Source organism: Dromiciops gliroides, chromosome 4, assembly GCF_019393635.1.
Source record: "Dromiciops gliroides isolate mDroGli1 chromosome 4, mDroGli1.pri, whole genome shotgun sequence".
Lineage (NCBI taxonomy): Eukaryota > Metazoa > Chordata > Mammalia > Microbiotheria > Microbiotheriidae > Dromiciops > Dromiciops gliroides.
Window position 1 is genome coordinate 428210540 of NC_057864.1, and position 25327 is coordinate 428235866.

General features: G+C 36.7%; 1 protein-coding gene across 1 annotated transcript; it reads left to right on the forward strand.

The window, feature by feature from the left end:
• The first annotated feature begins 12071 nt into the window (after positions 1–12071).
• Positions 12072–12347, forward strand: LOC122725776 (small ubiquitin-related modifier 2-like). The gene is made up of 2 exons (XM_043963062.1): positions 12072–12225; positions 12283–12347. Exons 1-2 carry the CDS (start codon positions 12072–12074, stop codon positions 12345–12347), a joined length of 219 nt encoding a protein of 72 aa, XP_043818997.1.
• Positions 12348–25327: the final 12980 nt, after the last annotated feature.

Sequence of the window (25327 nt, forward strand, 5' to 3'; positions counted from 1 at the left end):
AATTCCAGGTTTCAAACTGGTAATTTACAAAGTGGTAATCAAAAAGAATCTGGTAATGCCTAAGAAACAGAGTGGTGGATCAGTGGATTATATTAGGTACACAATACACAGTAGTAAATGATCTTAGTAATCTCGTGTTTAATAAATCCAAAGATCAAAGCTTTGGGGGTAAGAACTCAATATTTGAGTTAAAAAAAATCACTAGGAAAACTGGGAGTAAGGCAGAAACTAAGTATACTATATACCAAGATTACGGTAAAAATGGATAAATGATTTAGACATGAGGGGTGATTGGGAAAATGTACCTTTCAGAACTATGGAAAAAGAAGAATTTACATTCAAACAAGAGGTAAAGGGCATTGAAGTTGCTATTCAGTAATTTCACTCATGTCTAAATCTTCATGACCTCGTTTGGAGGGTTTTTTTTTGGGGGGGGGGGCGGGGAGAGAGAGAGAGAGAGAGAGAGAGAGAGAGAGAGAGAGAGAGAGAGAGAGAGAGATAGCCAGTTTTGAAAACATCTTTTATACACAAAACTTTTTATTCTATTTTGTTAAAATGGCTTTTTATTAGCAAATTGATTTCTTCATATTATTTCAATTCCCAGCAGTTACTACTTAAAGATTTATTTGATCAGCTTTGTTTACAAACTTCTTTACTGTACCCTTCCTCCAATATCATAACTAACAGTGAATTCATGTCTCTTATATATGGTTGTGATGCCATGATCTGATCAATTTTCATTGTTTCCCTCAGGTCTATGTTTTCTTCTAGGGATTTCTATGGTGGAATTCTCAAGCCTACTTGGATATTGTCTTGATTTTGTAGAATTGGTAGGTTATGTTTCTGGGGATTCCAGTTACTCAGAAAAACTCCCTGAATTGAAGGTGTGGATTGTCTCCTAGTGCTGGGTGCCTTGGTGTTGGGCACAACTTCACTTAGTGTTCCACTTGGCAGAGGTGAAAAAAATTTACTTATGAAGAAATTCCTATGATCTAGGTCTACTTATTCCTAAAGGATGATCAGGAACCATAAATATAAACAATAAAGCAGATTATCAGAAGGAAGATAGATAATATTGATTATATGAAATAAAAAAGTTATTCTCTAAACAAAACCGATGCAGCCAAGATTACAAGGAAACAAGGGACAAAAACTTAGCAGCAAATTTCTTTGATAAAAGACTAATTTCTCAAATACATAGGGAACTGAGCCAAATGTATGAAAAAATGAGTCATTTTAGACATTTTTTGAAAGTTAAAATCAAAGCTATCAATAATCACATAAAATGCTTTAAATTACTACTGATTAAAGATGCAAATTAAAACAACTTCAAGATACTACCTAACATTAAGCAGATTGGCTAACATGAAAGAAAAGGAAAATTTAAAATGCTGAAGGGAATGTGGAAAATGGGGACAGTAATGTAGTATTGGTGGAGCTGTTAACTAGTCCATTCTTTCTGGAGAACAATTTGGAACTACACCTTAAGGGCTATAAAACATGCCATACCCTTTGACCCAGCAAAACCACTACTAGGTTTTTATCCCAAAGAGATCAAGTAAAAGGGTGAAAAGAAACTGTTTCTTCAACACTTATTATAGCTCTTTTAGTGGTGGCAAAGAATTGGAAATTGAGGGTATGCCCATCCATTGGGTAATTGCTGAGCAAGTAGTGGTATATGATTGTAATAAAATACTCTTGTGCTATAAGAAAATATGAGCAGAGAGTTTCAGGGGAAAAAAACTAGAAAGACTTATATGAACTGATGCAAAGTAAAGTGAGCAGAACCAGGAGAACATTGTCTACAGTAAGAGCAATATTGTAAGGATGATCAATTGTGAAAGATTTAGTTATTCTGACCATGACAATTATGCAAGATAATTTTGAAGAACCCAGGAGGAAAAATGCTATCTATCCACAGAGAGAGACCTAATGAGCTCAATGAAGATTTAAGCATACTTTTTAAAAATTTCTTTTCTTTTGTTAAGGGCTAAAATTCTAGCTAAACTGTCTAAACTATTTAATGAGTGGTCGCCAATAAATTATAAGCTTTAGCAAGAGTTAGACTTTTAAGCATTTATTAAGGAGAATAAGAATTTGGTAAAGAGAGAGAGAAAGGCCTAGATTCCTAACTATTAAAGGGAGAGCACATTTCTAGCTCCCTTCTCCGCCAACGTCCTCAGGAAAGAGAGTGAGAACGAGCGCCAGTCTCTTCCTTCCTCCTCCCACTAGTCCGCGTCACTTCCTGAAGCCTGGTCTTGCCCTCAAAGACCTTTGCTTCATGGGCAGAACTCTTCTACAGTAAGTCTCCAGCAGGTGGCGTCATTCCAATCGTTACAGTCCCCCCTGTTGTTCCTCAAGAAACAAAATGTTTCCTTGACGGAACAGTAAAAACAATATAATAACTATTGCTAACTAATAATATGTGAACAACAATATAGAAAAGGAAGAGAGGAAAGTTTTGTCCAGAGGGGCGATTTTTTTTTTTTTTGTCCTCATGAACCGACGCTTTGACATTGGTCTTGCAAAGGGAGGGCCTCTGCAGAGAATACATGTTACAGATGGTGTATATTATAACAGAAAGAGAAAAAAAAACAACAAAAACAACAAATCAAAACTGTTCATTTAAAGTCTCTGAAAGTCTTTTCTCAGATGTCCTCTAGGTGTAGTCGTGGAATGGAAGTCTTTTCAGGTGTTGATGTGTGGATACTGGTAATCAGCCAGGAAATTTCCTACAAAATTGAGCTTAACACAACTTTAAAATAGCTTTGTCAATAATCAAATCAAACAATGAAAGTTCTCAAAAACATTTCTAAGGGAATTCATAATCTTAGTTGTTACATATGAAACATATAATAAAACAAAAATTGAAACATTCTTTAAAATTATAATATTACTATAGTCCCCCTTATGGAGAGTAATTGAGAAGACAATTGCTGTGATATTAATTTTTTAAAAATAATTTTTATCTTTGTTTCATCACTTTTTGCATCATCTGCCTAATTATCCTCATGCCATTATGAGAAATTAGAAAATCTAATATAATTGGTAACAGGTGTCAAGGCCAAATTCAACACTGTTATTTATCATGGCACCTGAGATAATTATGGGGGTTACCATAAAAGAACAGAGAAATGATGGGATATGAGCATTCCCACACTTGAGCAATATGTACTGCCCATACAGTATGCCAGGCTTAAAATAGGTGGATGGAATACATGTCCATGCCACCAAACATATTGGAGGAAACTGAGTCAGACTTAATCAGATGCATGGGATTGAGATGTCCATGGCATCAGGCATATAGGAGGGAGCATAGAAGCCAGGTGTAGAAGTGAGATGGGTGGGATCAATACTTCCAGCCATCCGTACAATATTGTGGGGAAAAATAAAATAAAATATTAAACCAAGAGAATCCAACCTCAACATTTGTCAAAAGCCGTTCCCTCGGCCATACCTTAACTTCGTGCATGTCTCCCCTCATGTAACAGTTCAGTGTCTGCTCTTTGCATGTATTCCTCTTGTGATTGGATGGCATCTTGGCCAACTGGCATCTGATAACTCAGAATAAAGGCAATTAATGTCTTAAATGATAAGTTCCCATAATCCAAGTTTCATATGGATTTAAAATTGAGGATAATAAATGATTGCAAAAAATGTGAATACATCTTGACTGAGAATATAATATATAATTATGCAACAATTTCAAATAATACCCCTTTTTTTTACTTAGTATACTATTACTTTTGTGAAAAATCAGAACATATTTAAATACAAGTTAAAGCACAACACAATCTCAAAGACAACTTTTACAAATGTTCCCCTCTTTTTTTTTTTTTTTTGGAATATGCTTATCAAAAATAATACTTCTAGAATCAATTTACACTTGCCATGGCAAACAATTTGCCAGGGAAATGCTTTAAAGAGTTTGATCAAATAATCAGTTGAGAAAAAATAGCAAAAACAAATAACTCAGAATATGGGAGCACAATACTCCTAGAATTAACATTGTATTATGAAATCAAAACCATGTTTCAAAATTAGATAGATGAATGAATAGAAGAAAATACACGTGGAATAATAAAAGACAATGAAATTCAAACTAGGGAAATCTAAATGAATATGAACTTAATATTAATAAGAGTATTACAAAATATAAACTTGATCGCATGACTATAAAAAGCTTTTACAAATATTCTCCTTGTTTTAGAAACTAAGTATAAGACACAATCTCAAAAGCATTAAAATCTCTATGAAAATAAACCTATACCATTAATTCCAAAATGTATATGTAATAGCATAGAAATCCTATGTAACCTCTGAACTGACATTAATAATCTGAGTGAATTCAGAACACTCTTGATTCCGATATCTAAAATCCCCAATACTCATATCAATACCTTGCTGCTTACTTCTACATTTCTGTAAAATATATATCCTTCCATGGCAAAAGAAGCAGAGTCTTGAACTATGTTGATTGTCATTCTTATTCAGCTTAAGTTTTTCTTCTTTGACCCCTCTATATTGTCTGTCGGGCTTTTCACCATACAAATGCTTTATAAGATTACTAATTAAAGACAAAAGCAGGTTAGCAAAATTATGAACAAAACAAGCATATCTGGAATTTAAAGGGCTTTCTAAGGTTGTCTCAGAAGCACAGCCAGGCTGGGGAAGAGCTGAGCCTGAAGCTGCAAATGTAGTTAGAGAAAGTTGAGCATGCGCATTAGATCTTTGGACTTCCTGGGCAGGGGAAGCAATGGGCTTGGCCATGGGAGGAGTAGAGGGTGGGGTTTGGAGAGGAGGGGAGGGACCAGCGCAATTTGAATCAGACTTGATTTTGAACTCAGGCCTGGATTCCTCTTCCCCCACTTTGCCTCCAGGCGCTAGGGGATTAAAAGCTACTAGAGGGTGGGTCATTGCCTCCAGGCATGCAAAATTAGAGCAACAATTAGTGTTAGAACTGGGAAAAGCTGCAGGAATCTCTTCAGGTTCCTCTGAAAAAGCATGGTTGGGAGAGGGAGAGATATTTCCTTGTGTGAGTAAGTTGCTGGCTCTTTTAACAAAAATAAAAAGAAAAATAGAAAATCCAGAAAAACAAAGCATTAACATGATCTTATCTCCCATTTGTCTGGTTAAACAGACTAAAATCAAAAATAGGGTAATTAGGGAGTTTAAAAGGTCCATTCGAAAAAATTTAAAGGGAAAACACAGCCAGTGCGCCAGTACTTAGCAGTTTAAAGGGTAGGGGAAATTTCTTACCCAACCGGAAGATCAGAAGTGAGGTTCAGCTTTCCTCTTCGTGGTCAGCCATCTGTTAAGGGCTAAAATTCTAGCTAAACTGTCTAAAATATCTAATGAGTGGTCGCCAATAAATTATAAGCTTTAGCAAGAGTTAGACTTTTAAGCATTTATTAAGGAGAATAAGAATTTGGTAAAGAGAGAGAGAAAGGCCTAGATTCCTAACTATTAAAGGGAGAGCACATTTCTAGCTCCCTTCTCCGCCAACGTCCTCAGGAAAGAGAGTGAGAACGAGCGCCAGTCTCTTCCTTCCTCCTCCCACTAGTCCGCGTCACTTCCTGAAGCCTGGTCTTGCCCTCAAAGACCTTTGCTTCATGGGCAGAACTCTTCTACAGTAAGTCTCCAGCAGGTGGCGTCATTCCAATCGTTACACTTTTCTTTTCTTTTTCTTTTCTTTTCTTTTTTTTTTTTTGGTGAGAAATGAGGGTTAAATGACTTTCCCAGGGTAATACAACTAGTAAGTGTCAAGGTCAGAATTGAGCTCAGGTCCTCCTGAATCCAGGGTCAGTGCTTTATCCACTGCACCACCTAGCTGTCCCCTAAAGTTTCTTTAAAGACTTGCACAAAATAATAAATATCAAAATGAGCAGAGCCAAGAGATGATTGTTATCATATTTGCAATATTGTTGAGTGAATAAGTTATTTTGACTATTATAAATATCTAAATTAACTATAAAGACACAAAGATGGTATCTGCATCTAGAGAAAGAACTGATAAATAGAAATATGTATAGAACTATGTGTGTGTGTGTGTGTGTGTGTGTGTGTGTGTTTGTGTATGTGTGTGCACATAAACCCACACCCATAATGTGTGTCTAACTATAGTCATCTCTATCACAGGGAGGGAGGGAAGTTTAAAAAAAAGGAAAAAAAGAAATTTTTATCATAATTTTGTTGCATATTTGAAAGTACATTGTGAGTAGTAGGAAAATAAAGTTTATTCAAACATTTAACAGAAAAGATATGGTAAATTCTTTATTGTTCTTAGAGAAAAAGTACATTCTAACCCTATAGTCTCATCCCTCTCTCAGTGACTACACTAATTCTCTATTGGGAAGTGGGGTAAAGTAGACAGTAATTATTTTATGTAATCAGAATTTGTTCTTGGGAGCCAGTTATTTTATCCTCTCTACCCATTCCTTACCTTGAAGTTTTATATAAATCACCAATTCTCTAGTAATATGGCCTTGCATTATAGGAATGTTTCCCATAGGAAAAAACAAAAAATCCTTAATCATATATGGTATTTGACTTGTAAAACATGATCAATGCAAGTTATTAAAATGCATACTAAAATATCAATTGTTTGTCTGCAACCCTATCATCTCTCATTGATGCAGGCAGTTCTCAGGAAGAATATAGGCTGTCCCAAGCCCATAATGCCCAAATCAGTGTGCTTACCTCTACAACTGCTCCTCCTATGTGTAGACAAAGGAATCTACATAATACACAGAATTATCAATAAATATTCAATACAGTCATCCAATAGAGCTAGAGTTTAGATGAAGACTTGGAAACTCTGAGACTAGGATCTTGTAGCATGGGGCATTGGCCTCAGAATCTGATGTAGACTAAAATTCCTGAAGAGGGATGCTTTTCTCTTTCATGACTACATTGATGCTCCGAAGGTTTTTTTGCCATGGTAATCCATTCTCAAGGGTAAGCAAGTCACAGAATGAGACTAATCTTGTTCAGTTCATCATCTTCTCTCTTCTGTTTTCTTCCTTTTCTGTAACTTTGTCATCTTTTACCCATGAAACCTCTTTCCTTTTCCTACATCACATTAATGAATGGTGATTAGGAATTCAACCTTAGATTGAATAATATTACTAAAGTTGTGGGTTCTGAACCAGACTGGAAGAGACTAAGGACACTGTGAATGGTAAGGGAATAGAATTATTGAGCAAAGACAAATTTTTGACAAGTTTGGCAATGAAACAGAGGAGAAATATTGGAAAATAGGTTTGGTTTTGTTTTTACTTAAAAAGGCTCTTTTAGACTAAAAATATCTTATGGGGACCTATTTTTAATTGGGGAGTGTTAGCTAAGTGGCTCTCTGCAATATTGGGGCAAGGACGGAGACCGGCAGCCTCCCTCAAAACATAACAGGATCTATTTTAGCAAGAACAAACTTAAAAAAAAAAAAACATGAACAGGATCATTAGGATCACGGGAAAGGAAATGAAATGGGGAAAGGGAAATTATAAAACCTGAAAAAATACCACCGCCCAGGAATCAGCTGAGAATACACAGCCCCGCTCCTGTCACCTTCCAGCTTCCAGCTAGAATGGCGAATTCTCCTCCCCACTCCCAGCAAACCCTAGCAGCACCCAACCAATTGGCTGGCTGCTCTGATAGTCACATGACTGCCTTCACTAGGTTTCCAATCATTATAATTTTGCCAGGCTCATGTAGGCATCGGGGAGTGGTGATGATGTGAGGTGCCAGCACCATGGCAATGGCTACAACCAGTGGGTGTTTGCGGAGCCCCAAGCCAGTGCACACGCAAGGTTTTTTTAATTCTAGCCAAATGATGGGGTCATAAAAACTCAAATAACAATTCTTTACATTCTGAATATGTTTGAAGGGAGATGAAAAATTAAAAGCCACAGAATAAAGAATCATGCCCCAGAACATACCCAGTAAGCTACTTGGCTATCTGTTTAAAATTTGGATACCAGAAGGAGAAACTAGCCCTTTACATTCATGTAAAAACTGTATTTTAAAGACTCAAAAACTTTAGTAACATTATCTTCTAAGTGCATTTTAGCCTTTGACCAGGTGGTAGTATTCCAAGATTCTTGGCCCACCTCTAATAAGTAATGACTCACTCAGAGCTCACATAACACTGACTTTGTAACTCTCTCATGCACTTAGAGGTATTATTTTGTATAATAATTATTTGCATGTCATGTTCTCCTAACCAATTATAAGAAATATTAGGAATGAGGGTATTTTGTCTAAATTTTGCATCTCAGGGGCAGGTAGGTGGTTCAGTGGATTAAGCACTGGCCTTGGATTCAGGAGGACCTGAGTTCAAATCCGCCCTAAGACACTTGAAACTTACTAGCTGTGTGACCCTGGGCAAGTCACTTAACCCTCACTGCCCTGCAAAAAACAAACAAAACAAAACAAAACAATTTGCATCTCACCCACTACCTGGCACAAAGTAGGGTTTGATAGATCTTTGCTGAATTGAATTAATGGATAACATTTGTACTATGTTTTAATGTTTATAAAGCCCTTTGTGTGCATCATTTTGTTTTATTTTCACAATATCCCTGTGAAGAAGATAATCCTGGCCTTTTCACTATTCCCATTACAGTTAAAGATACTGAAATAGAGAAATCATGTGATTTACTTTACAGAAATCATGATATTTGTAACTGTTAGAGATAGAATTCAAACATAAGTCTTTATGACTCTGATGGGACTAAAACCCAGCTTTACCAACTTGGTCCTGAAGCCTATACATGATGCTACATTACCCTTCCAATTGAGTTGAATTATAATGAAAGACATCTTTCTGAGATGGAAAAGTAGAGGTCACATTGCCCTGATGTATGAGTAAGCTGACTAAAGACTGTTAAAGAACTGCCACAAAATCTCAGCCTCAACAAACCCTTGTCTAGAATTATTCCAACAATGACTATTGGTCAAAGCCTTCAACTATCCTCCACCAAAATAGCAGCTCTTGATCTTCATCACAGCATTTTGGGGAAGTGTTACAGTTAAAAGTTTTGCTGATACACTGACCATACTGCATCTGATATATTTTGTTACATATTAGCCTGACCTGGCCTAAGTACTGCAGCTAATTATATAACACAAGTTTTCTGGGAGTTCAGCCATGTTTGGGTCCTCCCCCCCTTTATTTATCAATACTTTTCTCACAGTTGGCACTATCATCATACTCATCAACATTATGAGAAAAATCTAATTGTGAGTTTTCTTGCCCTTGGCAATTCTAGGAGAGTTAGTTTGCAAATAAATGTGAAATATTTCAATACTTCAAGGGTTTGTGATTTCCTTAATGTGAGCTGGATACAGCATGCCTCCTCTAACACAGATTGTAACCCCTTTATGAACTAGCAGAAAAACTTCAAGTAAGACATTCATTCAACAAGGATTTATTGAACACTTCCTGTTTGACAGGGACTGTGCTGAACACTCAAATACAAAGAAAGGAGGTACTTGCCTTCAAAAAATTCACATTCTAATGGGGAGGACACATGCAGAAGATCGCACATAACAAGATAGCTGCAGTGTCAATGGAAGATTGTTTGAAAGGAATACAAGTGATGCTGTAGCTAGAAAAATCTGCCGCCTTTCTGGCCAATCTGGTGATGAACTCTCCCAAGCATATTCGGGTCTGGGTGTAGTTTGAATAAGCAACAGATAGTTTATTCAACCAATTCATCCTCAGAACTTTTCAGCTTGGTAGGTAGGACTTGCCAAAGCTTAGCTGTTCCTTTGAACCATAGAGTCAGCTACACACACAGTGTGACATTTGATGAAGTTTTAGTGGAGGAAATGCAAAATATATCAACAATAAAACTAGGTGGGACATTAGCAATTCCTCTCAGAACTAGTACAGGACAAATCACACCTTCTTTGACCCTGGGCCTCGTCATTTTACGTTATATGTGTCCATGACTTCACATAAACTGGTATTTCCTTCCTATATATAGACCCAAAATCAATCATGCTTAACATAGACAGTCTTTGAGACAGAATGACGATGTTACACTAACTATTGCCCAACTCTTGAATGATGAATCTTTTCATACTTAGTTGGAATGATCCTTGGTTGACAGACATAGTCTATTTTGGGGCTTGTAAAGAAAATCTTTCAAGCTTGATAGGACCAATTGAAATTGTCACTCTGTTGCCATAGATAGACTTCAAAAGATGCAGTTTGCTTTGGCAGTGCCATGATAGAGTGGAAAGAATACCAGCTCTTGAGTCAAAAGACAAGTTCAGGGGCAGCTAGGTGGTGCAGTAGATAGAGCATGGCCCTAGATTCAGGAATACCTGAGTTCAAATCCGGCCTCAGACACTTAACACTTACTAGCTGTGTAACCCTGGGCAAGTCACTTAACCCCAATTGCCTCACTAAAAAAAAAAAAAAAATTAAAAAAAAAAAAGACAAGTTCATATCTTACCTCTCATACTTACTGTGTGACCTTGGGGAAGTCATTTAATTTGTTGTAGCCTCAGTTTCATCATAACTAAAATGAAAAAGGTAGATTAGATGACCTTTTCAGCTCTAAGATTATGATCATATTATCCATGATCACCTTCATTTAAGGATAATTAAGTGAAGTAGAATTTAAATACTCTAAAATTGTGTGAAAGGAAATTAAATTAAAAATCACCATCAAAAGTAGAGGAAAAGAAGGAAGGCTACTTTGTCTTGATGATAGGTGGAAGATATTTATATATTTAAAATTCTCAGTTATTTTTAGCACATACACTCCTCCTGCTGTTGCTCCTTTCCCAGAATCACTTCCCAACCAATATCAGCATTGGGTCCCCTAAAGCACAAGGCTCAGGGTAATCACCTTGATTCATTGTATCTTAGGTACAATCCTGGCTTCATGCCATATCTAACAAATTGCTGCTTCTGATCTATGTGGTATAGTATGGGGTTTTTGAAGAAAACAGGCTAGACATCACATTATGTTTACAAGATACAGTGTTTTGCTGCTATGATTTAAAGTCTTAAACAAGACATCTAGTCAGCCCCAGACTGCAGTGATCTAGCAAATGCAAAGTTAGATGAAACTACGTCAGATAGTAAGGAGTACACATTCATCATACCGACGGCTTTCAAAAACATTCAACTTGAGCAAAAGTAAGTGCTATCAATCTTCACATACATATGCGTGTATTTTTAAGGAGTGCACCTCTATCAGAGTCAATTTAATTGGGCCCTGGATAATTTTACTTTCTTGGACTTTAAATGTCTTTGTTGCTGTGAGAACTAACAAGAGTTCTAGCTTTAGGTCAAGGTTTATGGGATGGAGATGTTTAGCAACCATCTGATTCACTTCCAAAGAAGAATGAAGTTGAGGTTTTCCATCTTGTTAATGATGTATGTAGGCATTACTCGGCATTTAGCAATATTAGTTAATCAGAGAATGCATTGTGGGTGATTAAAGGCACATTAAAATGTGTAATTAGTAATTCAATCTCAGGGCTGCTGTTTTGGTTTTGGCTATAATGAGTTAATGAGTTTAAGGACACTGTGATCATAGGCTAAAGTTGTTTTAACTTTTCATGCAAATGTTTTGAGCGTCTGGTCTGTTGTCAGGGTCTCCTTGAAAAGCTCATTGTCTTTGCAGAGTGATTTATAGGGATGATTTTCATGCAATACAATTAAAAAGAACAGAAGAAAAATTAGATGAGACAAGAGATGAATAAAGTACAATAAATGGGCATGGATACGATTGTTAAATCTTAGTAGCACTGACCAAAATCTCAGTGAAATGTACAAAAGTGTTTGACCAACTCTTAATCCAGACACTGTAATTAATGGAGGCCCATTGGGTACATGGCAGACCAAGTGGAATATAAAGAAAACTTTAAAGAATCCAGAACACTTGCTCCTCTTCCTCCTCCTCCTTCTCCTCTTTCTCACCATCATCACCACCATCATCTTCCTCCTGCTCCTGTTCTTGATGCTGCTGCTTCTCCCCACATTCCCTTGGAGGAGACCATCCTGGTGCCTCTTTTGTGAAGTGGTGGCTGAGGAGGTCCCCAGACTCACCATGGCTGATAAAAAGCCAAAGGAAGGAGTCAATACTGGAAACAATGACCATATTAATTTAAAGGTGGCAGGGCAAGATGGTTCAGTGGTGCAATTTAAAATTAAAAGGCACACACCACTTAGTAAACTAATGAAGGCCTTTTGTGAACCACAGGGTTTGTCAATAAGACAGATCAGAGTCTGATTTGATGGGCAACCAATCAATGAAATAGACACACCTGCACAGTTGAAAATGGAGGATGAAGATACAATTGATGTATTCCAACAGCAGACATGAGGTGTTTAATAAAAAGAAAGCCTGCAACTCTACTCCAGAACTGTGCTCTCAAGGAAAACAATACATTCCCAATTATAAAACCAAGATTTGGTTCATCGACATCCTGACTACTGCAGTATAGTTTTCTACCTTCTTTGATTCCCTTCCCCCATTCCTTTATTATACATAAAGTAACTGGTATATGTGTAGAGGTATAATGTGTATGTTTTTTAACTAAATGGCCAATGGTAGTTTTGATCAACATCAAATGGAGAGGGGAAGGGGGAAAAACAAACTGGATCTGTAAAAATATCCCTTTTCTCCATTAGTGGCAAGCTCATTCAACTTTTATCTTTATATTTCAGTAAGTTACTTTGCTCTCACTGTTTAAAAATAACAACTGGCAAAGAATCAGAAATCAAGGGAATGCCCATCAATAGAGGAATGGCTAAATAAGTCGTGGTATATGAATGTAATATAATACTATTGTGCTGTAAGAAACGATGAGCAGGAGGACTTCAGAGAAACCTGGAAGGACTTACATGAACTGATGCTGACTGAGAGGAGCAGAACCAGGAGAACATTGTACACAGCAACAGCAACGGCAACATTGTGTGATGAACAATGGTGATAGATTTGGCTCTTCTCAGCAGTGCAATGATCCAAAACAGTTTCAAAGAACTCATGATAGAAAATGTTCTTAACATCCAGAAAAAAAGAACTGTGAATTATGAATGCAGATTGAACCATACTGTTTCTATTTTTGGACTGTTTTTTTTTCCCTTCTTTTTTGAGTTTTTTTTCCTTGTGCTCTGATTCTTCTTTCACAAGATGACTAACGTAGAAATATGTTTAATGTGATTGTACATATACAATCTATATCAAACTGCTTTCCATCTTGGGGAGGATGGAGGGAGGGGAGGGTGGGAGAAAAAAATTGGAAATAAAAATCTTGTGAAAATAAATGCTAAAAACTATTCTGGGGCAGCTAGGTGGCACAGTGGATAGAGCACCGGCCCTGGAGTCAGGAGTACCTGAGTTCAAATCCGGCCTCAGACACTTAACACTGACTAGATGTGTGACCCTGGGCAAGTCACTTAACCCCAATTGCCTCACTAAAAAAAACAAACAAAAAAACAAACAAACAAAAAACTATCCTTATATGTAACTGGAAAATAATAAAAGACTTTAAATTAAAAAAATAAAAATAAATAAACATCATTTGTTCACAAGGGGAAAAATTAAAAAATTTTTAAAAACCACAAAAAAATCCTTTCATATCTGTTTCATTGTATAATTTCAATGTTGTTCTTTTATCATTGTAAAACCAAGGACAATTTTTTTAGCTTTTTTTGTATTTAGCTGTCACATGTTGGGCAATCTCTGTCTCTCAGTAGGGATAAATTACTATAAAGAACTTGATCCTAGATAGTTTTCTCTTCAAGTCAAACATCTTTCTTATTTAAATAAATTTCTTCCTTAAAATTTAAAAAAAATTCAGAACACTTGAAATATAATAGCTTAGAACAAAATTATTTAGGGCACGTGTGTCACCCAAATTCACTACCTAATTGTAAAAGCTTACAGCAGAGAGAAATGATTATATTTCCTAACATTTTAATCCCATAGATAAAGATAGTGTGACCTTGAAAATTGAATTGGATCATATTCTCATCCCACTAAGCTGTCTTAAGAAACAGACTGTCCCTACTAAACATTCCAATAATGTAAACACAGAAGCATTTGGACATTTATCAAGATTTGTTCTTGATAATGGAGAACATCTTCCATATTTTGAATGGATTCTTCTATTTTACTTTTTATTAGTGCTTTCCTACACATCTAGAAGAAAAAAAGGGATGGATGATATGTAGATTTTCAGAATGAGTTCCTTCTAGTAGTCAAAGAGTAAGTAGACAGTTTTCCAAACAACTTCCAACACATAATCTGCCACAGAATGAAAATATAAATAAATAAGTGGCTATGTTGTAGAGCTAATGCTTTTTTTAATTGGTATATGGAGGTGAGAAATATCTCTAATAAATGTCACTATTGTTTTTGTCAGAAGCAAAGTGGCATAGACAAAGGATTCTTAGACCAGATGGCAGAAGGCCTGAATTCTTCTGACTCCAGTTTCACCATTTTTGTAGCTGTGTGATTTTGGTCAAGTGACTTAACCTATTGGACCCCTCTTTGTCAAAATGAATAACATTATTTATGTTCATTTAGGAAATGGATAAATGATTGAAGGGCTCAAAAGATATGAAGATATATATATATATAGCTACACATACATAAAATTTTTATTATCATCAAAAAATCACTTACCTTGAACCTATAAACATGTGGCACAGTAGATAAAGTACTGGCATTACAATCAGATATGTGAGTCTTCCTGAGTTCAAATTTGGCCTAAGACACTTACTTGCTGTATGACCCTGGCCAAGTAATTTCAACCTGTTTGCCTCTGTTCCTCATCTGTAAAATGAAATGGAGAAGCAAGTGGCCAACTACTCCAGTGTCTTGGCTAAGAAAACTCCAAATGAGGACATAGAGTTGGAAAGAACTGAAGCAACTGAACGACAACAAATCAATATGTAGTGATTTCTTATGTACTATAAAAAGGACATTAATAAAATTGTTTCTTTTCTTCCACTATAAATAAGATAAAAAACAAAGACAGTGCTTTGGGGAGGAAACTATAGGCAGATTAGGAAGAGGTCAGACCCACAAGTTTTAAATTTGACCTTGATGTTTCTTTTACTCTCTGTTAACATTCATTCTTTGTATAGTAATGTCAAGGGTTGGATTTACATTATTTTCTAATAACAACATCAAGAGAGAAAGTGAGAGCAGATCCTCATTTTCAACACTTTTTCAAAGGTGTGATATGTGTCAGAAAAGTTTCTGGGTGCTCAACATAGCTCCGTCTCTGATATTAATGTTTCAGTCTTCTGATGTAGACATTTTTGTTGATAATTATCTTTATATAGCTATCCTTTAATATATGTGATACATTAGCTAATTTAAAAAATAAGATTAACATGTGAGAATAAAGCAAATGTAACCAAACTAGGTTACTATATTCGAAAACGTGAATAAAGAAATTCTTTCTTTAATACTCAAGGTGTTGAAGTATTCTTGCTAGTCTTATGTCAGTGAGACAACTGAAGATATGCTGATTGTATTACCAGCAACAGAAATTCTCTAGCCAATGCTAGAAGCCAAGAGTAGAATAATTCTTTTGATTCTACTATTCTGACCACTACACCAAAATCTGGGTTTCCCATTGATGTGTAAGAATTTTAGCATCCTCAGTATGCACATACTGAAAATTCTGTATAAAGATGTTGAATAGCTGGGGGATCCTGAAACCAGTTTTACTAGTGTAAGTAATGGAAAGATAAAAAGAACAACAGGAAGAGTTTTTAGAAACCAGAAACAAGGTGGAGACTTGCAGCTCAAGTCCTTCAATCACCGAGATGCATAGAATAATCATTATATTTATATAATACCTTACATGCTATCTACCAAGCTAATAAGTGACAGAGGAATAATTTATATGTAGGTCTCCTTAACTCCAATTTTATTTTCCCATCCTTAGGAAAGAGACTGTAACTGTTATTTCATATAGGTAACTTGGAGATGAGGAAACTGTCTCTACAGATATGAGTAGGAACATGTTCTATAACTCATCTTAGAAAATTTGACTAGAATGCTGAAAAGTGATATGAATTGCCCAGGGTCAGACATCCACAATGGGTTAAAAATGGAAATTGAATTCAGGTGGTCCTGGTTCTGAGACCAGCTATGTACAATTAAAATGGACCTACAAAACCAGTATTTTAAAGATGAGGAATTTGTGGCCTGGAAAAATAAAGTGAATTATCCAAGATCACTTGGCTAATAACTGGTCTTTAGAATTGTAGGGACAGAGCAGATTCTCCCCTATCTGAAATACTATTTGTTTTAATTTTCACTAGTTGGCTTGATTGGGAAGGGGAATGTTCTCTTGCCAATTTGATGAACACCCTAATCAAATTGGCCAGATAGCTCATCTTCTCACCAACAAGATCCAAGTTAAGCTACCTTTACTCTGTCCATTATCCAAATTTCCTCCTCAAGGGAGCCATAATCTCTATCCCTGTAATTACCCAATAATCTGATAGATTAACTTTTCAAAAAACTCGTCATTAGGTCTTTTTTAAGATCTATGTGTCAGGCACTATGCTAAATTCTGGGAATATAAATAAAGGCAAAAACACAACCCCTGGGGGCAGCTAGGTAGTACAGTGGATAAAGCACAGGCCCTGGATTCAGGAAGACCTGAGTTCAAATCTGGCCTCAGACACTTGACACTTACTAGCTGTGTGACCATGCGCAAGTCACTTAACCTTCATTGCCCTGCAAAAGCAAAAAACAAACAAACAGAAAAAAAACCCCACATCCCTTGCCTTTACTCCCAAGGAACTCATTATAATAGGAAAGACAATTTACTTTAAAAAAAAAAAAAAAGGATCTCTCTCTTCCTCCATCCCTCCCTCTACACATACACATACATATGCACATACATACATCTATCTATCTATATATAATATGATAAGGAAATGGGGACAGGGCTGAGAGGTAAGAAAATAGGATTTGAATTGAGTTTTGAAGGAATCTAGGAGATAGAGATGGAGATAATTCTGATGACAGCCAACTAGATGTCAGTCAGGAAATGAAGTTTTCTATTTGAGGAAATAGCAAAAAGGCCAATGTCACTGGAACATAGCATACTTGGAGAGGAATAAAGTGTAAAAGGATTGGAAAGGTAGGAAAAGGGCATGTTGTGAAGGGCTAAATGGAGGATTTCCTATAAAATCCTAGTGGTAACAGAAAGCCACTATATTTCATTGAGTAAGGGAGCAAAAGCTTTAACAAGGCCATAACCAGATTTCCATTTTAGTTCCTGATCACCATCTACAAACCATGTCACAGTAATATGTCCTCCCCACTTACCTCACCCCCTACCAGAGAAGAAGTTGGCCATCTTGAAAGTTTGTATTTATATCCTGAGTGCTTTGGGAACTTTCCACATTGAGATGTCCCCATCAGTCTTCTATAAAAGTATCTGCCTGTCTCCTGCGGGAGGAGATTGGTATCTCAGATCCACTCTCTGTGCCATGCCTTTTCCCTATGAGAAGTCCAAGGATTTCTCTCTTGGTTTCCTTTACTCAGCCCCTAAATAAACTATTATCTTATTCTATTGGTTTTGTGAGCAAGAGGGTGTAATATTTTAAATAGGAATTCCTAAGGACCCCAACTCCTATCCCAAACCCCTACCCTATTTTTCCCCCACAACATGACAGAGATTTAAAAGTAGAAGAGAACTTAAAGGTCATCTATTCCAATACTCTCATATTACAAATGAAAAAAGTGAAACTCAAAAAGTTAAAATGACTCATCCATGTCAAAAAATTTAATAAATAACAAAGCTAGAATTCACATAGACCTAAGTCTTCTGATTCCAAATCCAGGATATTTTTTTCTCTTTATGACTTGCATCACTCTTGACTAAGATCATAGGATCACATGTTAAGATGTAGGTAGAAGCCCAGAAGTCATATTGTTTCTCTCTTCTATTTTAGTTATGAGAGAATTTATGCCCAAAGAAGTGGCTACTTATATCAGATGCTAGAGCTCCTAAATGGCAGAGCTGGGGTCCAAACCCAGGTGCTTTTCCTCACATTTTCCATTGTTCATGCTAAGTGTGAGGGGAAAAACAATCCTCTTCTCAATAATTCTCAGAACTCAGCAGTGATGTGACAAAGTTTCTTTTATTTCCTTCTCGTGAAAAGGAGGCACCCTAGTATGTAGCTAGTGGGTACAAAGAAAGGGGGCTCAAAAGGGGGCTCAAAAGTGGGCTCACAGGCATTGTTTTATACCTTAGTCCCTAACATGAATGGACCCTCCCCTTTTTCATCCTTGGTCCAATTACTCAAGGGTTACAATCTACACAGAAAAACTAGCTCATCAGAATGCAGTATTCCCACCCCTCTTCCTTGTATGGGCATAACTCAGGAGTGGACCTAATATGAACACAACTCCAGAGCAGACCTTATTGAGACCAGGGCTTCTTGAACCATGTGATTTCCTTAGCCTGAAGGGGAGGAGGGGATATGAGACCTTTGTCCTACAAACAGGTCAGGAGGAGTATGATTGACTGTTATATCCTCATTGAGAGGAGACAACTACCCATTTTCTCACACTAAGTAAAACTATGGCTAAAATTAAAAAAAAAAAATATATATATATATATATATATTGAAAATGCCTTTGCCAATTTATCAAATAGATTATTTTAATAATTCCCAAAACTCTGTGGATTTGAGATTTGGTTGATCTTTTTAATTTTATTATCCATCTCCAAATACTCAGGGAGGTGGTTTACTAGAATGGTTAGTTTAACTTGGAAGATTATTAAAATTTTGAAAATCATGAAAAAGTTTCCTAAGGCTGACAGATACCAGTTAGGGGTTAAGTTTTGAGGAGGGAATTCCCAAATCCAGGAAAGCAAAAAGTCAGTATGAAAACAATCCAGACAATATGAACTATATCTTCATGTAATAATAGTAAACAACTGGCATTTATATAGTGCTTTAAGTTTTTCAAAATATTTCATAACATGCAAAATAATACTATAAGGTAGGTGCTATTACATTCTCTATTCTGAGCAGGTGAGGATAGTGAATCATTCCAAGATCCTGTAAGTTTTCTCACTTTTGTGAAACTACCATCCCCCAAAAAGAACTATTCTGAATCTGGTGGAAAGGATAGATGTCCCTTGGCTGATAAGTGTTCTGTCTAATAGTGCCTTATTGGCATATATTATCCAGCATGCATTCTAGATTCCCAGTAAGCAAGGGAAGGAAGAAATCCCTGAATTTGTATTTGATAACTACAAAATTTACTGAAAAAGGATTCCCCACCCAGTCCCCCCCATCCCAGACAAATGAATTGCCTGGGGCTAACCAATCTTTGTCAATTCCAGACTCTTGATTGTTTATGGATCTCCCTCAAACAAACTATCCCCTCCCAAAGATTCCCAAGCTTACTTCCTGGACTTTAGGTTATTATGTGAAAACGTTCATTTACATTAAATAGTTTCTATGTGTGAGAAACTTACTTTTCCCAAGGGCAGTTTCAAAGCTCCCTCTGTTCTGTTACCTCATAAAAACCCTGTCCATGGTTTCCATCTTTGGGTATTCCTAGCTTCTGTGCTTTGTGATACCATGATCTATAGTTCCTCTGCCCCAATTAAAGATCTTATTTTCTCCTATATTGATTGTTTCCTTAATTTCCAGGTTAACATATTGAATTCAATAATTTCCAAAATGACTTCAAAGAGAACAATATGGAGTGGCCACCTTTTCTGTTTTGTAAATGTTTGTCTCCTGTTGCTCCATAGTTATCTTTCTCCTCAGGAAGATATTGGAACCATTTATCTTTTTTTGGCTTTACCTACCCAGATGAATCAAAAGCAATTTTGAATGTGAGGCCTTGAGAGTAAACTTTGTATCCTTTAGTCATTTTTTTTACATTGTATTCTTCATCTATTCATACATTTTATTAAATGTTTCTTTTTAAAACTATGAAACTTGTCTTTTACAAGTTTTTGACAGAGCCATAATTGATATACCCCTGTACATCATAAAAATGAATGTCATTAAAGAAGGAATCAGCTATGCAAAAACAAAACAAAAACCTTGAGGAAACTGAGGCAGACATATGTTAAGATTAATCCAAGTATCTGAGGCTGGATTTGTGCCCAGGTCTTCCTGAAAATATATTCAAAACCCTTTCCAGTATGCCACCTACTTGTGTGAACCATTATAACTGTTGTTTGAAAAAAAACCAAGGTAAATAGACTAGGTACTACAGAACTGAAGAAGAACAAATATTATCCTGATTTTCAAAAAGGGGAAACAAATTATTGTCCAATGAGTTTGACTTGAAGGTTCAAGATTTAAATCCTATTTCCAACATATGCTGTGGCTGAAAGAAATTAGGCCTGCTTTTGAACCTCTTAATGGCACAGACAACTCCTTAATACTATAAAATGCAGAAAAAAAAATGTTCATCTACATTAATAGAGGGAATTTCCTCCCCAACCATTCTGATGCTAATTAAATCACATATACTGGAAGTGGTTTCCCTCTCCAACTCATTTTACAGAGAAGGAGACTGAGTCAAACAGGATTAAGTGATTTACCCAGGGTCACAAAGCTAGTAAATATCTGAGGGCAGATTTAAACTCAGGAAAATAAGTCTTCCTGACCCCCAGCCTGGAACTTTATCTATTATGCCTCCTAGCTGCCCCAGGTAGATTATAGAGCTATTTATATAAAATTGTATATGCAACATCTATTATTAGACTATCTTATTTTTTTTAATCTGCTTAACTTTGAATTTCTTCCATTGTTGTATTTTACTTTCCTAATGAGAAAAATATGTGCGATGCAATAAGCATTACTTGGTTTTACTTACATAACATAATCTCAAAAAATAAACAGTACTTAAAAAAACAACCCCACTTTTACCTTTTCCAATTAATTTAACTTTGATTCTCTGAAAAAAAAATCCATGATTTCATAATTGTACCACTTCCAATAATATAAATTACAATTTGTTCACATTTCATGATTAACCTTGGATGAAGAATTCATCATCTACTATCTGACCTTCAGCCAATGAGCCTTTACAATTAGACTGATTGATTGATCCTCTAGTGACAGTAGCGTAGCCTAGTGCTGGGCACATATCTTGAAACTTCTCTAGCTTGTTATTGTCTCCCAGAATTTGTCTTCTGTTAGCACAGCCTCTAGGACTCCAAGATCATTTCATGCCTGAGAAAATCATGGAAGCTGTCATTTATTTTCTTCAATTGTAAAATATTAAAATTGAATATTTTCAACGTTGGGGCATTATTTCTTAATTAATTAAAAGAAGCATCCTGATTCTGTCATCCCGGTTTCATTATGCATTCACTCCAATCTCAAAATCACATTCCAGTACTGTTATGACTGATCAATTAGGGAAAATCTGAGCCAATTTATTAGAATGTTATGAGACACATTATCTGTGAATTGACTTTTAAACTTCAATTCTATCTTCTCTGACACAATGTTTCTCTACATGAAAAATAAGACAGCTCAAAACTATTTTCTTCTTTCAGGGCTTACTCAACAAATATTTATTAAATCTCTACTATGCATGTGTAAAGAACTGTTCAATACTGGAAGTGGAAAGATAGAAAATAAAATCACCCTGCCCTCAAGGACTTTGCAATCTAATGGTGGCTGCATGACCTTAGAGAAGCCATGTAAACTCTGGATGCTGCAAGCAACTCCCTAAGACTATTATAAATATAGAACAATTGTCCATCTGCATTAGTAGAGGGAGTATACTCTACTACACACTAATAAAAGTGATACAGGGCAGAGTGTGACAAGGGCCAAGAAGAAATCTAGTCAAAGTACTATGGCAAAACTTCATGGAGGAGGGATACTTGAGCTGGATCTCGAAGGAACAAAATTTCAGTAAGTAGAGAAATAAAGAGATAGTTTGTGCTAATACACAAAGGTGGGAGAGTCTGTAAGGCACAGGAAGATAGACTTAGAGATCTGAAAGGGAGAAGTGAGAGGTCAACTACTCCATCTCTGTCACTTTAAAGAAGAGAAAACAAAGTGCCCCAAAAGTTAAGTGACTTGTCCAAGGTCATATTAGTAGCTACTAGCAGAGCTAGGATTGTAATCCAGGTGTGTTGTGACTTCAAATCCATTATTCTTCCCACTACACAATAGTTAGAAGAATAGATTAGTGTTTTGGTTTGACTAGGATGTGGTATACATGAAAGACAAAATGAGAAATTAAATATTAAAGGTAGTTTAAAGCCAGGTTGTGGAGGGCTTTGAGTTAAAGGCTAAGGAGTTGGTATGTTATATCATGGGTAATATGGGACTTTGGAAAGGTTTTGTACAAAAGAAAATTGTGGTCAGTCATGAATAATAAAATTAGTTATGGAACTTCTGGAGGATAGAGCAAGATGGCACCAGAAAGGCTGTGACTTTCAGAACTCCCCACACCATCTGTCCACATACCTCCAAAAAAATGCTGTAAGAAGACACCTGGAGCAGCTGAAGCCACAAAAGAACAGAGTGAGATCATTTTCCAGCCAAATACTGCTTAAAAGGCCTGCAGGGAAGGACTGCTATACCAGAGTGAGAGAGGAGCACAGCACAACCACAGATCCATTCCCAGGCATGCCACGCCTCCAGAGTCTTGGAATCTTCAACATCAGTGACTTCTTCTGAAACTCAGCTCACAGACAAGTGAGGGGGTCCAGTGGTTGGCCAGGGGGGAAGTAGGAAGGGTGTTTGCTGGAGCAGAGGTGAGAGCACTGCTGTGTTCCTCAGGAAGCAGACTTGAGTGGCAGTGGCTCAGTGGGGGAGGGGCACAGGCACACCAAGCTTGCAGACCACAGAAAATAAAATTTCAATCAGAGGCAGCTAGGTAGCGCAGTGGATAGAGCACCGGCCCTGGAGTCAGGAGTACCTTAGTTCAAATCTGGGTTCAGACACTTAACACTTACCAGCTGTATGTGACCCTGGGCAAGTCATTATATATATATATATATATATATATATATATATATATATATATTATATATATATATATAAAGATTTCAATCAAATTTCTGCTTCCAGATTAAAGAGCAAGCAGGTCATGTTTACTTACAGGCCAGCCAGGTTAGAACAAGCTTCTCCTTAAATTGTACCATCTGGGATTCGCTGAAGCTTGGGCCAGTGTGTCCCAGAAGCAGTGCTCCACTTTAAGAAGGAGTTAAAAGCCAAGAAATAGACTGGCAAGATAAGCCAGCAGAAAAAGCAGAAGACCACTTAAAGTTTCTTTGGAGACAAAGTAAATCAAAATACACCCTCAGAAGAAGATAACAAAGTCAAAGCTCCTACATCCAAAGCTTCCAAGAAAAATATGAATTGGCCTTAAGCCATGCAAGCACTCAAAAAGGACTTGAACATAAAGTAAGAGAGGTAGTGAGAAAAGTAAGAGAAGTAGAGGAAAAAATGAAAAGAGATGAGAATTATGCAGGAGGGTCATGAAAAAAAAGTCAACAGCTTGAAAAGCCAAATTGGACAAATGGAAAAGGAGGTACATAAACTCTCCGAAGAAAATCATTGCTTAAGAATAAGGCTACAGGGGGGCAGCTAGGTGGTGCAGTGGATAGAGCACTGGCCCTGGATTCAGAAGGACCTGAGTTCAAATCCGGCCTAAGACCCATGACATTTGCTAGCTGTGTGACCCTGGGCAAGTAACTTAACCCCAATTGCCTCACTAAAAAAAAAAAAAATTAAAAAGAATAAGGCTACAGCAAATAGAAGCTAATGACTTTATGTGAAATTAAGACACAATAAAGCAAATCCAATTGATTTTTAAAAATAGAAGGCAATGTGAAATATCTCCTTGGAAAAACAGCTGCCCTGGAAAATAGGTCCAGGAGAGATAATTTGAAAATCACTGAACTACCTGAAAACCATGACCAATAAAAGAGCTTAGACATCATCTTCCAAGAAATTGTCAGGGAAAATTGCCCTGATATTCTAGAAGCAGAATATAAAATTGAAATTGAAAGAATCTGCTGATCACCTCAAGGAAGAGATCCCAAAAGGAAAACTAGGAATATTAGAGCCAAATTCCAGAGATCCCAGGTCAAGGAAAAAATATTGCAAGCAGCTAGAAAAAAGGAGTTCAAGTACTGTGGAGCCACAGTCAGTATAACACAAGATCTAGCAGCTTCTACATTAAAGGACTGGAGGGCATAGAATATGATATTCCAGAAGGTAAAGGAACTGGGATTACAACCAAGAATCACCTACCCAGCAAAACTGAGTATAATCTTTCAGAAGAAAAATGGGACTTCAATGAAAAAGAAGATTTTCAGGCATTCATGATTAAAAGACCTAAACTGAAGAGAAAATTTGATTTCAAATATGAGACCCTAGAGAAGCATAAAAAGGTAAACAGGAAAAAGAAATCATGAGGAATGTTAAAAGGTTAAACTGTTTACATTCCTACATGGGAACATGATACTTCTGACCCATAAAAACTTTCTCAGTATTAGGGCAGCTCAAAGGAATATACTTAGACAGGGGGCACAGGTGTGAATTGAATTTGAATGGATGATATCTGTAAAGCATTTATTTTTTGTTTCTCCTTTTTTTTGTGTGGGCAGGCAGTATGGGGTGGCTTATGTCTGGGGCCGTATTTGGACTTGGAGCCTCCTGGGTCCAGGGCTAGTGCTTTGTCCACTGTGTCACCTAACTGACCCATAATAACATCTTTTTCTTTCTTTTTTTTTTTTTTGGTGGGCAATGAGGGTTAAGTGACTTGCCCAGGGTCACACAGCTAATAAGTGTCAAGTGTCTGAGGCCGGATTTGAACTCAGGTCCTCCTGAATCCAGGGCTGGTGCTTTATTCACTATGCCACCTAGCTGCCTCTGATAACATCTTTAAAATAAAGTTAAGGAGTAGAGGAATGAACTGGAAGAAAGGGAAAGGGAGAGGTGGAATGGGGTCAAGTAGCCTTCATAAAAGAAACAATAAAAAGATTATGGAGTAGAGAGGAAGATGAGAAAAGAGTGGTGGAGTCAGGGAGCCTTACTCTCAATAGAGGGAATAACATATACAAGCAATTGGGTATAGTAATATATTTTGCCCTGAGGGGAAAGGGATAAGGGGGGAGAGGCAAAGAAAGGGAGGGCAGATTGGGGGAGGCACAGTAAAAGGCAAAACACTTTTGAGGAGGGATAGGGTGAAAGAAGATAGAAAATAGAGTAAATATTAAGGGGAGGGGATAGGATGGAGGATAACACAGTTACCAATAGTAATTGTGAAAGAAATGATGAGCAGAATGTGATCAGAAGGTCGTATGAAAAATGCAA